The sequence below is a fragment of the Homalodisca vitripennis genome, unplaced genomic scaffold (assembly GCF_021130785.1).
Source record: "Homalodisca vitripennis isolate AUS2020 unplaced genomic scaffold, UT_GWSS_2.1 ScUCBcl_9835;HRSCAF=18462, whole genome shotgun sequence".
NCBI classification, from domain to species: domain Eukaryota; kingdom Metazoa; phylum Arthropoda; class Insecta; order Hemiptera; family Cicadellidae; genus Homalodisca; species Homalodisca vitripennis.
In genome coordinates, this window is record NW_025786018.1 from 4,124 (window position 1) to 19,563 (window position 15,440).

Below are 15,440 nucleotides of genomic sequence, written 5' to 3' on the forward strand. Positions count from 1 at the left end.
TGATTTCCCATGCAAGAGATTAAGTGAAAGAGAGGACTTTTAAATCCTAACTTCACCTTTATAATAAATACTTTTAATTTCATTCCAATTTTTCTTAAAGCAATTTCCTCAACTGGACATGCCCAGCTTATCATTATAAATTCTATAATACCAATAAACACAAATTTATGGCATATCTATCACTTCCAGATAAAAATTTCCCAACAGAATTAAGCAGTAAAAATACCTTTATTTTGAATACCTTATTTTATTGGACAGTAGTTCAAATAAAGCAAAACTTAAACAATGGTGTAAAACGATTTATTTCTTGACACGTTGAATCACTCAAACTTGATCCCTTGGGCCAAAGTGAGACTGGAGCTATGGTTAATGGTTATGGTGGACCTACGCATATACTGCTTCCAGGAATCAGATCCAGACTCTCTCCCGCCTCCGGTGTGCTTCTCACCTCCAAATGCCCCCCCTATCTCAGCCCCACTCGTGGGAATGTTTACGTTGACGATTCCACAGTCCGACCCTTTGGGTCCAATCCACTGAAACATATAATTCACTACTAGAGGAAAATATTAAAAACATTTTTTAAGGCAGTATTATACAATTTATTAATTATATAATTTTATATTGGTATAAAAACTACAGGAGAATGGTAAGAAATTTATAGTGTAAAGTATAAAATTTTTTGACTTACTCTAAAATAGGCATTCTATAAATATTATTTTTAATGTTTGCACTAAAGACAAATAATACCACCAAATATCTGTTATCAGATTATTGTAATAACAGATAATCTTTTGAAAGATTTAAATTCAATACTTAAATATTCTTAACTTTTTTAAGCAATAACAATTAATGGTTATACTCATAACAGGGTTGGAACAACAGCTTAGTTAGCACTTTAACCACCATATCCAAGAGATGCCGTGCAACTGTAGTTTCGTAGATAACTAAGCTAAGTATTCATGTAACCGATAATGATTCTGTTGGCCGTAAGTGATACAGTGACAGTGTCACGTGTGTAAGCACACAACAAGCCCAGCAGGAGTCACGATATATGTGCGAAAAATGCGGCATTGCCTTGTGCCCCATACACATACTCTGAAGAAGGAGTTCCATGTCTTTAAATGGATATAAAGTGGCATTTGTACATTTCTTATAGTCAAAATTCATTCAAACTTTGATTTTTATTGCCAGAAGACCACAAACAATTTTTGCAAGTAACTGTTTTTCTTACATGAATTTTTTTAGTTTTTTTATATATTTCATCCCTTCCCCCAAATATAAAATAATAATTTATATTACCTTACCAACTCTCGGTTGACATTATTTGAGGTGTTTGCCAACATTTTTAGTGGTTTACTCTATTTATCAAACTTAAAATAATGTGTTAACTTGTTATGTTAAAAATCCTAAAAATGGGGGAAATACTCGGTGCTAGGGGGTCTTAGTAGGTAACTAATCCCAGTGCTCGGGTGTCACCCCAAATCCAGGAACATGGCAGTTAAAGGGTTAAAACAACATGGAAACTTCTAAGATCTTAATAAATTAAAAGTTTTTCACCTTGAAGAGGGTGGCCAGGTCCTGTGTGAAGATGCTGGAGGACAGGCCTTGCTTGACCTCGTTGTTCCATGAGATGGCTTCGTCCACGTTGTTAGCCCGCAGGACATAGACTATAGGAGCAAAGGTCTCTGTGTGAACTACCTCCGCATCATGGGCCAAGCCAGTGATTATTGTGGGCTCTACATAGAACCCAGGTCGTTCTATAACCTGTGTAGCAGACAACAACTAAGTTATACTGTAGAATGGATAAGTTGGTTCTGGTTCTCAGAATTGAGAAATTACACTGAAAATTTGGTTTTTAATTTGACAATTCAATTATTCAAAAAATACAAATATCAATTTTTGCAAACTTCTTTTAATTAGGCAACAATACTGGAACTGAAGACTGGTACAATCAAACATCATCATTTCAAGTGCTATTGCTTAATGGTATAAATGAAACTAACACAAATTATATGGGATGATTTGAAATTTAAAAGAGGCGTAAACAGTACATAAAAACTGTAAACCATTGGCAGTGGATTTCAAGTCATCTGAATGTAAAAAGTACAACATAGAAACTCCTATTATTTCCACTTCCAGACATACTAGCCACTATTTCCAAATAGTGCAGTCATTGAAGCATTATTGCTCCAAATTTTTTTACTGTGAACCGAATTGAATACAATTTTGGAATTAGGTTCATCTTTACCCTTAAATTCAAAAGTGAAAAATGATTTGAACTCCGCAACCACCCTGGGGGTGGTTGCCACTCCTTCTCGGGGTGCGAATTTTGTTTGTTTCAAAATAACCTCGGATATCGATAGAAGGCCTAATTTTAAGCAAAAAAATCATCTATAAAGTTTTTCGAAAAAATACAATACTTTTCAAGTTAATGGCAATTGAAAATTCGCAATTTTTTTCACGTTTTTCATCGGTTTTTTGCAAATATCATCCAAAAATATACGTTTATTTAATATCGAAAATTTTATAAAGAACAAAATTGTAGCAGGTAGTAAAATAAACAATTTGGTTTTTTTTATAAAGTATTCTAAGTGGCAATATTAAGCTAGATATTGAAGATCAAAGCCGTTTTTTATTTTGTCTGAAATTTAATCGATGTGGTCAATGCCATCTGGCGGCGAGCAGATGCATTTTAGGCATTCTAATAAAAAAGGGTTTTGTAGTGCTTGAAATAAGCTTTAAAAAATGAGCACTATTAAAAGTCTTTTGCATGTAAAAATAAGTGAGCTGTTATTGCAAATAAGAGGAGCATCAAATGTTTTTTCTTTTAAATCAATGGGTTTCATAAGTGCCATTTCCACCAAAATTAAAATTAATCGTATTCCGCCTAGAATTAACTTTATTATGAAGAGTTTGATAGATTGTATCAGTTTGGATGCTTCAGGACACCTATTTTTCAAAAAAGTCACGATTAAAAAAATTTTAAAATTAAAAAAAAAACCACCTTTTTTCATAATATCTCAAAAATGACGACATATACGTATAAAAGTGTAGGGAGAAAAATTTAGGTATTTTTTCTGACAAACAATTTGGTTTTTTTGTTTGTTTTTTCTGTCAAACAAAAATTGACGGAGATATGGTTGTTTAAAGAGCGCGTGGCAGCGCAATCACAGGCCTCTCCTAAGCCCTTTAACCCTTCACCGTTTGAGAAAAAGGTTTTTTACTATATATTGCAATGAAGGATGTTGTAGCTCTCTTAATTACCTTTACAATGGCTTTAATAAATTGTGATAGCATGAGAATTGAAGGTGTTATGGTCCAAAAACTTATCATATTTTTTTCTACTTAGTAACTGAAAATTTTTGGAGTGTGAATATTTGGAGCAATGTGAAAGTACGCAGTATAATACAGACCCAAAACTATTGTAATGTGTATAAATATACATAATATGGCGCATATATTTTGGAAACGTAGGCATGAATACATACCAACGTTCTTGTATGTATATATATAACACATTTGAGTGAATTTTATATAATTTGTAAATACTTTATTCAATAAATGGCAATTTTTTACTCTAAAATTAAAATTATTTTTAAATAATGTAATCATATATATTTATTGTTTTAATTTAGGGGTAGTTTTAAGGGTAGAAATGCTTAAGAATATGATAATCATTTTCGAGAGTGTGGAATAATATATTTAAATCCTTTTCATTTTATAAGAAAGATTTTTAACAATTTTTTTATTAAGGGGTAGTTTTCAAGGGTTGAAAGGGGGTTAAAAATTTGATAATTATTATAGAGAATATAAAATATTACTTACTCTATACTTACATCTTTTTATATCATACCAAAGTATTTTTTTGTGATTTTTTCAATTTAGGGGTTGTTTGCAAGGGTTGTAAGATTTTCAAGGGGTTGAAAATGATTTTTAATATGAGGTAATTGTGTTAGAAAACACTTTACAATTTCACCACTTACTATTAGACATGTTTTCTAGCGATAAAATGGCTCAATGTCAATTTTTCCATTAAGGGTTGTTTACATCCCTTAAAAATAATAGGCGGAGTTCAGATCATTTTCACTTTTGAAGTTAAGGGTAAGATGAGTCTAATTCCAAAAATTTCATGCAAATCGGTTCAAGTAAAAAAATTCGGAGGTAAGACCGTATTTTTCGCTTCAATGACTGCACTAAAAACATGAGTAATAATAGTAAGTTTGTCATAGTTTTATTTATACCATTAAGCAATAACACTTGAAATGATGATGTTTGATTGTACCAATCTTCAGTTCTAGTACTGTTCTATGTGACTATGTACAATCGTATTTTTAAAAGATTGTGTTTAAAATTATTAAGAACCAGAACTAAATAACAATTGAGTACACTACTATGATACTAAATATTCTATTCTACTTTAACCCTGTATTTAAGCATACAATGTGGAGGGTCAATTGGGAAAGAGGATACCCCTGTCATTGCAATCTAAGGATATATTGTAACAAAATATGTATGTATAGACCTCTACACTGCCCTAAGAAAATAAACCAACCTTTCCGCCAAACTCAATTTTACCACCAGCTTTAACTGCTTTCTCGATGGTGGCTGTGAACCTCTTAATAGAGTCTGCAGAGTGGAGTGGTCCGTACAGAGTGTTCTCATCCAAAGGGTCTCCAAGCCTCTTCAGCACACTCTGGTATGCCTTCACTAATCGAGACAGCACAGCGTCATACACCTGCAGGCAGTACAGCATTCTTCATTATCAAACACAAGCATATGCATACAGCACAGCATTTTAAATTTACATGTTAACTCTATTGTAGATCTCCTTCTGTTTATTAACTATGTTCATTTGAAAGGGTAATAAAGTTTGTACACTTTGGAATGGGGTAACATCTTTACCTGAAAAATTGTAAAAATTGCTCAAAATGTGAAGTCAGAAAGCTAAAGATCAGCAAAAATGGACACCTCTCGTTTCTCCATTAGTTACAATACAAGTCAGTGACTTCTAAGTAAAAAATTTGGGGTGAAGGGTGGAGATATTGATCTAAGAATGTGATAGTATGTAGTCAATAATTCCTCCCTCCACGTTGCAAACATACCTTGGTGTGCAGGATTAGTCTTCGAGTGGTAGTGCACCGCTGGCCAGCTGTCCCAACGCAGGCGAACACCACGGACTGAGCCACCATGTCCAGGTTTGCATCTTCTGCCACGATGATCGCGTTGTTGCCCCCTAACTCCAAGAGTGGCTTGCCAAACCTATCTTGCACCTTCACTCCCACCTGCACCACAGTAAAAGTTTGTTATCTTGCATTCTAGCTCAATAATGATACTCTGTTTTGATTGTATAGACCCATTGTTTATTGTTTACGTATTTTTTCTATTTTTAATTCAAAAACAAACAAATATCAATATTTAAAAGGTGTAAACAAAATTTGTTTAGAACTCATAAAATATAGAATTATGTGCAATAGAGATGCAACCATGTTCCAAATAATCAAAAAACAAAAATTTTTGAATTTTTGGAAATTTTATGGAAACCATTCTATACCTTGAAAGTTATTCTAATTATTATACATACAGAGAAATTTCAATAAAACTATTACAAACATTAGTTAAACATGTATATTTTAAAGTATTTTAGAACTTGGAGAGCAAGCTGTAATGAAAATTGTGTCTTGACCCTATGTTAGTAATTTACAAAGATAATTGTAAACGTTTGCTGCAGAAAATAAAAAAAAGTTCTGGTCAAACTCACACAACAGTCAAACATTTATTCTGAATCAAGATGGATTAATATTACATCACAATTTTAATTAATTTTTAAAAAGTTGGCTAAAACATTAACTCTGGAGAATCATGAGCCAATCATCATATATTATTACCCAAATTTCTAAACTAGTAAAACTGTATGACAGTATAGTAATTGAGCTTTGTTTGATGATTTGAACAGTGTAAAGTTGATCAGCCAGTAGTACCAACCTTGTGGCCGACAGCAGTACTGCCAGTGAAAGAGAGCAAGGGGAGCCTGGTGTCAGCAGCCATGGCCTCACCGACATCACTGCCACCACAACAAAGTGCGCAGACTGCTCCAGGCATATTGTTACGCTCCAACACCTCCGACACCACCTTAGCTGTGGCAACTGACACAAGAGGCGTGCTTGGAGCTCCCTTCCACACAACTGTGTCTCCGCAAACCTGTCATAACATGCCAAATTTTTATTGGACCGTTAAACACAGTAAGATAAGGACAAACTACAATTCTCAACTCTACCACATCAACATAGAGATTTTGATACTGATCATGAATTTTGTTCATATCTGAAAATAAACGATGCAGCAAGGGTCATGTTTACACTTAACTGCACCCTCTATCAACCTTACTGATATTACTGGCCAGTCCATTGCAGAGAGCATAAAATAATTGAAAATCCAATTATTTCAAAATTTTAGGTTGTGCACCTAAAATTTTCCCCCTTTAAAATAAAATTTCTGGTCCCTCCAAACTCTACTGAAAATTTGGTATTTATCAAAGTTGGAACTGCTACATAACAGAGATTAAAATAACACATTTTGTTTAATTATTAGTGATTACTTTGAACACAGTTACCAAAATATTATTTTCTTAACTTTGGGCAGCTGTAGCTTCCACGATGCTCATTTTCAGAGACATGTTCACTCGAGAAAAGTCTTATTTCACTCCTAGATACTGAAATTAACTGATATAAATTTTGGAATACTCTGAACAAATCAGTACTGAAAATAAACGGGTATATTTAAGCACATGATACTCCACCATATAGCAAACGTCACTCCATTCTGCAAGTTAACCAGTATCACTGCAGCAAAATTCAATTGTACTCATGAATAATTTTATGCTATAGACTCAACCAATTTACGGTTTTTAGGTATCTAAATTTAGGTACACTCAAATGATTAGTTAAGATTCCGGTTGAAATGAAAAAATTGAATTTAAGTGATGGCAGCAGTTTTGGGATTAAGTCATCTCTAGATAAAACTGGTCTAAAACTGAACAAAATTGGATACTAATTTACCATGGCGATAGCACTATTCCAGCCGTAAACGGCAATGGGGAAGTTGAAGGCACTGATGACACCGATGACTCCAAGAGGATTCCAGCGCTCCAGTAGCACATGACCCGGTCGTTCAGATGGTATCAGTGAACCGCTGAACGAGCGTGACAATCCTACAGCGTAGTCACAGATATCCACATACTCCTGTACCTCCCCGACCCCTTCAGCCAGGATCTTACCTGCAACGTCCGTGGAAGTGATTACACAACAATATTGCATGCTCAGAGATGACAGATACAATAAAGACAAAACCAACCCACATATTTCATTCTATGAAATCATTTTTAAGTTGATTCAAAATAAGGGAAAATCTATAAATTTTTACATTTGGATATTGGCCATTTTTATTTGTGGAATCATTCTTACACTAGAGGAGTTTTCTTCATCTTTGCTATTGTGACCAGAAATTAGGTAGGAATGAGTTACCAAACTTTTCTAAAATTTATTACAGCTACTCCCTTGTAGTTGACTTAATTTGTATGTGGGAGAATAGCTCAAATTTGCTATACAAAAGTGAATAATTTGTTGGAAATCTAATTGTATTATTTTTTTAAAAATCGTTTTGCTGTATATAAATGTTGTCATTAGGTGTTTTCAAATATTCAATTGAAGCAAGAGAAAGGGAAAATATAAATTTATAAGTGAAAGTGTCTGACTTTGGGAATTTGGTAATCATTTACATAAACTAGAATGGAGTAGTGAAATTTGTACAGAGTACATCTATGTGTATATAGTTGTACATCTCACTCTACACGGTAACAGTTTTACTCTTTTCTAGATAGTCGATGAAGATTATTCCTTGAGTATCCTAAAATATAGTTGCTATAACCTTCCCGCCTGAAGGAACGGTCTTTGCCTTTCTTGGTGCAAATTTCCCTTTGGCAACCCATTGTTTAGATTCCTCTTTGGTCTCAAGAGTGTAGTGGAGTATCCATGTTTCATCAACAGTGACTTAACAACGCTGTGTCCTCCAGGTTGTGCTGGAACAGGTACAAACCGTGCTTAGAACACTCCACAAGATTTAGATTTTGGTCAATCATGATCAATCGCAGCATCCACCTTGCGGACAGTTTTTTTTTCACATCCAAATATTGGTGTAAAATATTATGTATCCACTCACTCTAGATGCCCACAGCACTAGCAATCTCTTGCATCTTCACTCTTCTATCATCCTTCACCATATCATAGATTTTGTCAATGATTTCTGGAGTTGTGACCTCAACAAGGCGTCCAGAACGTTCGACGTCTTTTGTACTCATATGGCCAGTCCAAAAATGTTGAAACCACTTATAAACTGTTCTTATTGAAGGTGAACAGTCACCATAATATTTATTAAGTCTCCTGAGGCATTTTGTCTTCATAAAGTCTTTATCACACAAAATCCATCTTCGTCCATTTTTGAAAAATCACTTGATTTCCTCGATTCTAATGAATGTCAATCACAAAGAAATAGACCGATCAGGCTGAAACTTGTTGTGTGTTCTTCCAAGAGATAGTACCAACTGAAAATAACCTCAATACGCACCAGTAGTGTTATCTTGGACTTTGCACGGTAAGTTTACCATAGAATGGCCGACTTTTGAATTCCAATCACTCAAAAATATTCAAAAATATAAAAAATGTATTTACTTACTGATTAAAAATACACAAATAATAATGTTATTTTTTACTGCTGATTATGAAAATGCTCAATCCTCTCGACTACAGCGAAATCACCAAGGTGTAAACAATGATGACAGAGGGCCAAGGAAGTGCTGATATCTATTAGAAAGCCTGAGAAATACTTGTGCGATCCATGTTTGTCATAGACATACTTCCTGCACAATATTATGGCAGAAAACAGAAATAATATTACAATGTGTAATATTAAATCATTAAAACACTTTTACGCAATCACTCTGAACGTAATATTACGCCAAAGTCTGTAAAGGGGTTAATGTATATTTAAATTTGTAAGAAGTTCATTTATGACTTGTTTTAGGAATTCTACATTAGCATTATGAAAGTACTTGAAAGATATAAACAGCTTGAGAACAAATCTTGGTGAATTAGAAATTAAAACAACCTGATGCATCCTACCCATTTCTAAAGAGACGAGTTTCCCCAGGGGGATCAACTTTTTCCTGAGGGCTTCTCCAATCTGGCGGACTATTTCACCACGGCGGGGAGCGGGCAGATCTGCCCATAGTTGCCAGGCTGCCTGAGCCTCCTCTACACAGGTTCCATAATCTGCCAGGTTTCCCTGCTGTACTTCTGCTATCACCTGACCGTTGGCGGGGCACACTGACTGGACAACCTGCACATGTCATCAACATATAAAAAATATATGTATAAATATAAAAATATAACAAGTATTTTTATTTTTTTAATAAAAAATACATTTAAATTCCATCAGTCCTATAAGTTTACAAAATCCTTGAGTTTAATAGGATTGTTTCTTGAATAACTGGATTCAACTGTTTCACAGTACACTCAGAATTACAGGTATATCACATATTACATACTAAAATTCATGTTATTATTAATTTTTATGTTTACAATTTTACATTACTCGTATTAATAAGCAATGGTACAGATCACCAGTATCCTAATAAATTAGAATAAAAATAAAGCTTACCAAAAATAATAATTAACATATAATAATCTTGATGCATAATATTAATAGAGAAATATTTTTTTAGCTGGTGTGATCGAACCAGATAGCCTTATGCACGAGAGCTGCAATAACTAATACTTTTTCACTGTTTCTGTGACAACTGTGCATTACATAATATAGTTATAAGTTATGCTTCGTATATTTTTTTGTTAATAATTTGTAGGCTTACTCAAGCTCAAGCTATTGCTATTAAATGAACAGTATGTATTTAATGTTTTCTATTATATTTTTTATTTGATTTACACCGTTTTTATCAAACTTTGATTTTACATAATAATTAACAATATATAATTAATTTTTAACTTAATGTATAAATGTATTAAAAACTCAAGATAAAAAAGTTGTGAAACTGTGATTGTTGCACACACCATTCTAAACCTCATGTGAATTTAAACTTATCTGATTACAGTGCTGGCCAAATTATTAGACTAAAGCATATTTTTTTGTTTTTTCTTCTCAATTTTTACTAAATAAATTTTTAATTTCATGTTGGTATATGTTAAAGTATATACCCTCATTCGTGTGTTACTTTAGAATAGTATGAGCAGAAAATTTGGTAATTTTATGTTGGCGGGTGGCAACACTGCCTGTTTTGTTTATCATCTGCCTTTACAAATCTACCAGCTCCATAACCAAAATCAGGTTACAGTTAACTTTTCATGTAATTAACATGTTTTAGGTTCAGTAGATCTTTCTGTTAGTGTGTTCTGTTATTAATAAAGTAAGTTTAAGGTCATTTGTGAGTGTATGAAACCACTTTTTTTACTTCCTTATTGGCTATTTATAAAATTATCAGGAAATGGGTAAAAAGAGGACCTGTCATCAAGGAAATGTGCTGTGGCCAAGGTTCTTTTGGAAGAACAACATTACACACAAACTGAAATAGCACACAGACTAAATACTTCACAGAAGTCAGTTAGTAGGATAAAGAAAACACTTGATATCAGTGGTATTTATAAATCCAGCTGTATTGGAAAATGTTTTCTACTGGAATCACTATTTTTGTTCCCACAGGAAATAGATAAATAAATTCTTTATAGCCTTCACAGCAATACTGTTGGTAGAAATGTTACAAACACTTAGAATTTGAATGTTTTATAATAATTAATAATATAAATAATATAGTATTATAATGTAAAAGTGACATAATAAATTTTACAATAGCCAATATTATCCCGTATAAGATATAATGCCTGTCATTGGAGTTTTCAAAGCTCACATTGTTTAAATTGGAGAAAACTTTTCTGTTTGGTCCAACTAAGTCACAATCTAAGCCATAGACTTGAAAAATTGTTCCCTTAATTTCATTTACACTGTCATTTAGAAGATATTTTTTTACTGCTTTGTCAAAGCCAAAAAACACTGACTGCCTCCATTTGCAACCACAACTTGAATTTTTGTAAGCAACCACACACTAAGGTATTATTAATCAGTAAAAAAAAACAAGCACAAACAAAACAAGTTAGTTATTGTTTACAAAGTTTCATAGAACAGTGACAGTAACAGCACTACTTGTGTTTTGGCATGCTAATTGACCATCTCCACCACTGACGTCACACAAGGAAGGGCCAAGTCAAAGTCAAAGTCAAAGCAAACTTTATTCGTGAACGTAGAGTACAGAATATGTGTCAATAGATAAAAGTAATTATAAATTAGGTTGACAAATCTCTCCAATTTGAAAAATTCTTCAACGGAGTAGAATGTCTTGTCGGCCAGCCAGGTGGTGAGACGTGTCCTGAATGGGAATAGTCTCTTCTCTTCTTTGAGATGTCTTGGCAGTAGATTGAAAAATTTTGCTCCTGCATAGGAAGGTTTTTTTGCAAACATTGCAAGTCTGTGAGATTGAAGGTTGTTGAAATTTACTGCGTTTCTGGTGTTGTGGGTATGGATGTCAATGAATCTTTCAGCATTGCTTGTGAGAATGTGATTGATGGACTGAAAGATAAACAAGGCAGTAACAGTTTGGATACCAAGGTCTTTAAAAGGCACTTCTACAAGTGTCTCTTGGTCCCAAGCTTGCTAGCACTCTCACAGCCTTTTTCTGCATTATTAGGACTCTATTCAGATTTCCTGCAGTTGATCCACCCCAAACAAGCAGTCCATATCTTATGTGGGATTCAAATAGTGAGAAATAAGCAACTTTAGCTGTTGCGAGGTCTGTGACAGCTCTAACTCTTTTGAGCACATACAGGGCAGTACTTAATTTGTTGCAGACCAAATCAACATGAGGTGTCCAAGATAGAGCACTGTCTACAATAATTCCCAAGTACTTAGTTTCTTCCTCCACCTCTAACATCGGGAGTCCAGCATTTTCATTTTGTGCTCTACTAAACAGTACTTGCTTTGTTTTTCCTTCGTTTAGTGCCAAGTTGTTAACATGACAGTATTGTTTGGCTACATTTAAAGCAATGAAGGCCTTACAGTCTAAATTATCAGGTTGCTTTTCTGCCAACATCAAAGCAGTATCGTCTGCATACATTGTAGAAGAGGCATACTCACTGAGATGATTGGGTAAGTCATTAGTGAACAGTATATAGAGTACTGGTCCAAGGACGGATCCTTGAGGAACCCCTCTACTGATAGGAAGTTGATCAGATCTTGCATGGTAAGTTGTGTTGTTCACTGTATATTTGATCTCAACCAATTGAGTTCTATTTTTCAAGGGCTTGCTACTGCACATCATCCAGCGGATACATACATTTTTTTTTTTATATATCATGGACTGTACCATAATTGTAATAACATGTTTTCATTCTATAGGGTGTCCATAAATTACTTTATCAAAATTTGATTTGTCAGTTTGAAACAACTAAGAAATGTCATGTAAAGTGTAATCCTATTTTGCTTAGTTTGTCATTTCACTGTCTGTGTGTTTCTTATGGAAAAAAATTACATCTTAAATTGAATAGAGTTCAAACTTTGTAAAATTTTACATCTAATTAAGCAATATTGAAAAAGTTTCAAAATAGTGGTCATATACAGTTTTCAAACTGTAATAAGAACTGGAGATGTTATGAAAAGTTTATGAGAGTAGAAGAATATGTATTATGTGATCTTTCTGATACTAAATTTAATTTTGCTTACACATTTTTCTCCTAAAAACCTACACAGACAGACAAATGGTAAACTGAGCAAGATAGAACTATACTTTATGTGACATTTCTGACTTATTTTGACCTAACAAATAAAATGATGAAGTTTGATTGATTAATTTATTGACCACCTGTATATAAAATACGTCTTGCAAACTTGTTTAATGACTACAATCTCAATAAATCAAATTTTGCCAATAGTTCATTCACTTCAATAGTCTCTTCCACCAGCCTCAAGTATTATATTTTAGATATATTATGTTTGTTTACAGCTCATTGTTTCTGCAACTTAATAGCGACATTGTAATATTCTGCTTTTGAGCAGGTATAACTTTTGCTATTCTAAATTAGATGTAATGTAATTTTGAACAATTTGAATTAATCTTTTTAATTTGTAAATTATAATGAGTCGAGGAATATTTAGTAATAATTCTTAAATATATACGGGTGTAACTTAAATATACTGACAAATTTCAGGAGGTTGTTCCTGGGGTCAAAAAAAACCTAAACGTTCCTTATATGTATGTCCTTAAAAGCATAGTTTTCCGTCTGTCCGTCTGTTTGTGTTTTTTACATTACAAATTTTGTTCTAAACAACCATTATACGTAGAAAGTTAAAATTGTCAACATATGCTAATCTAGTAAAGATCGCCAATAAAAAAAATCATTAGTCAACAAAATTCAAAACGGCGGCTTGTTAAAATCTTTGATGATGAATTTCGTAAAAACTATTTCCTGTATAAAAAATTTACTAGAATCAAAAAATGTTATTATAAAACAAATGGTACCTTATTTATTGAAATCACTCCAGAGATAAAAAAGTTGTGGCATTTTTCTTACCCTAGTAACATTTGCAAGTTTTCCCAAGTTTCAGAAAAGATGGAAACTTGGAAAGATGGAAACGTGGATGGTGGAAAGATTCTACAAGTGTACTGAAAAGTGAACAAAAATATCTCAACATCAAAAAGAGTTTTCAGCTGTCATTACTAAGAAATACGGAACAACTTAACAGAACAGCAGTTATTTCAAAACCTTAGGGATCACTTTACAACAAATGTTCGATGTGCCTTCAATTTGATGCGATGCATTCATTAACATGTATGGTCATTGATTGCGGAGTTCTTTTGAGTATTCCTGGTGTATTCCTTACAGTGTTACAGGCTGCATTGAAAATTATTAAAATAGTATTTAGTATGTTAACATTTTTAATGAGTGTAAAAAACACCTGGTTATTTATTATTCACTAACCACATATACAAGCAAAATTTTGTAAAAACCCACCCATTACTCTGGTCATTTGGAAATGCTTTTACACATTAAACACATACACACAGACATATATTTTTACAAATCTTACATTTTTTCCGGAGCAAGAGTTGCAACTAAATTGAATAATTCCACTAAGAAACCAAATTTTTTTATTTCCAACCGTAACAATATTTGTTTTTACCATGTATTTGAGATCAAATAAATATCACTTTTAGAATAAAATTGACAGGTGTCATTATTAATAATAAATTTTAATTTTTCTTATGCTAAAATTTAAAATACTGTATATTTAGTCTTATTTTGATACTACAACCAATTTTTCTTGTACATTTGTTATTTATTTAATCATTTATAAAACTATTAACACAGGATGACTGTGAAGTTTTACTACAACCTACCTGGCCACTAGCTTTCCATTTCCCATGGTAGACTCCAACATTTACTCTCTCCAGTCCTAGTTCCTTGAGGAATCCATACTTGGGGTCTTCTATCAGATATTTGTTGTTTGAAGACATCCTGCGCACTATGAGATGGAAGAGTCGCAGACGTGGACCCACCATCTCGCTCACACACACACACTGAATGGAAGTGCTGGCTCTCTCACTGATACCGTGCTGGAGGTTATCTTTCACCGGCTATCTCAACTGTTCGAGTGCTGCCCAACACTGGGGCTTATTGTAATCATCGGTAAACAGCTAATGTTAATATGTTTTACTAATTAGATAGTGGGAATTCTCTTGTTCAAGTACACCAACAATAATTTTGTTCAAGGGATTCTGTAATAAATTTTATAAATCATATAAATGCAAAATTTTGTAGAAATTTTAAAGTTTACATAAAAATTGATTAATAATTTGTTCACAAATTAATTGTTATCATCATATCTTAGCTATAGGAAACAGATGGTTGTTCAAGGTGATGATAAGTCTAACTTTAATTAAATTAAAAATGGAGTGCCTCAAGGCTCAGTACTTGGCCCATTTATTTTTACTATAGCTGTCAATGACTTTTCCTGTAATGTTCCATGTAAATCTGTCCTTTATGCTGACGACACCACACTTTTACATAGTAATAATGTTATTGAAAATCTTTTATTAGAACAAGATGCAATGTTAAACATGGCTGTTAAGTGGTTTCAAGCTAACTTTTTAGTAGTAAATGAAAATAAAACTGAAAAAATTTGTTTTACAATGAATAATATGTTTGAAAATTTTAAAACTGTTAAACTGCTTGGTATTTATTTAGATAGTAAGTTAAATTGGAATTACCATGTACAAAATGTTTGTAAAAAGTTAGCTAGAGTTGTATTTTTACTTTGTAAGCTTAAGT

The 15,440-nt window shown here is 33.0% G+C and overlaps 1 protein-coding gene across 1 annotated transcript; it reads right to left on the reverse strand.

The window, feature by feature from the left end:
• Window positions 1–283: 283 nt before the first annotated feature.
• On the reverse strand, window positions 284–14,706 carry LOC124374753 (alpha-aminoadipic semialdehyde dehydrogenase-like). The gene is made up of 8 exons (XM_046832910.1): window positions 14,510–14,706; window positions 9,174–9,390; window positions 7,056–7,273; window positions 5,983–6,198; window positions 5,103–5,282; window positions 4,553–4,735; window positions 1,558–1,764; window positions 284–533 (listed from the first exon to the last, which is right to left on the reverse strand). Exons 1-8 carry the CDS (start codon window positions 14,669–14,671, stop codon window positions 321–323), a joined length of 1,596 nt encoding a protein of 531 aa, XP_046688866.1. The 5' UTR covers window positions 14,672–14,706; the 3' UTR covers window positions 284–320.
• Between the last annotated feature and the right edge of the window lie 734 nt (window positions 14,707–15,440).

Excerpts from the sequence above, each read along its gene's own strand:
- LOC124374753 (XM_046832910.1), bottom strand. The coding sequence starts at position 14,671 with ATGGTGGGTCCACGTCTGCGACTCTTCCATCTCATAGTGCGCAGGATG. Across the intron at positions 5,283-5,982 it reads GTACTGCTGTCGGCCACAAG|GTGGGAGTGAAGGTGCAAGA; the intron begins GTTGGTACTACT and ends ACTGTGGTGCAG. Across the intron at positions 534-1,557 it reads ACCTGGCCACCCTCTTCAAG|TGGATTGGACCCAAAGGGTC; the intron begins GTGAAAAACTTT and ends TATATGTTTCAG.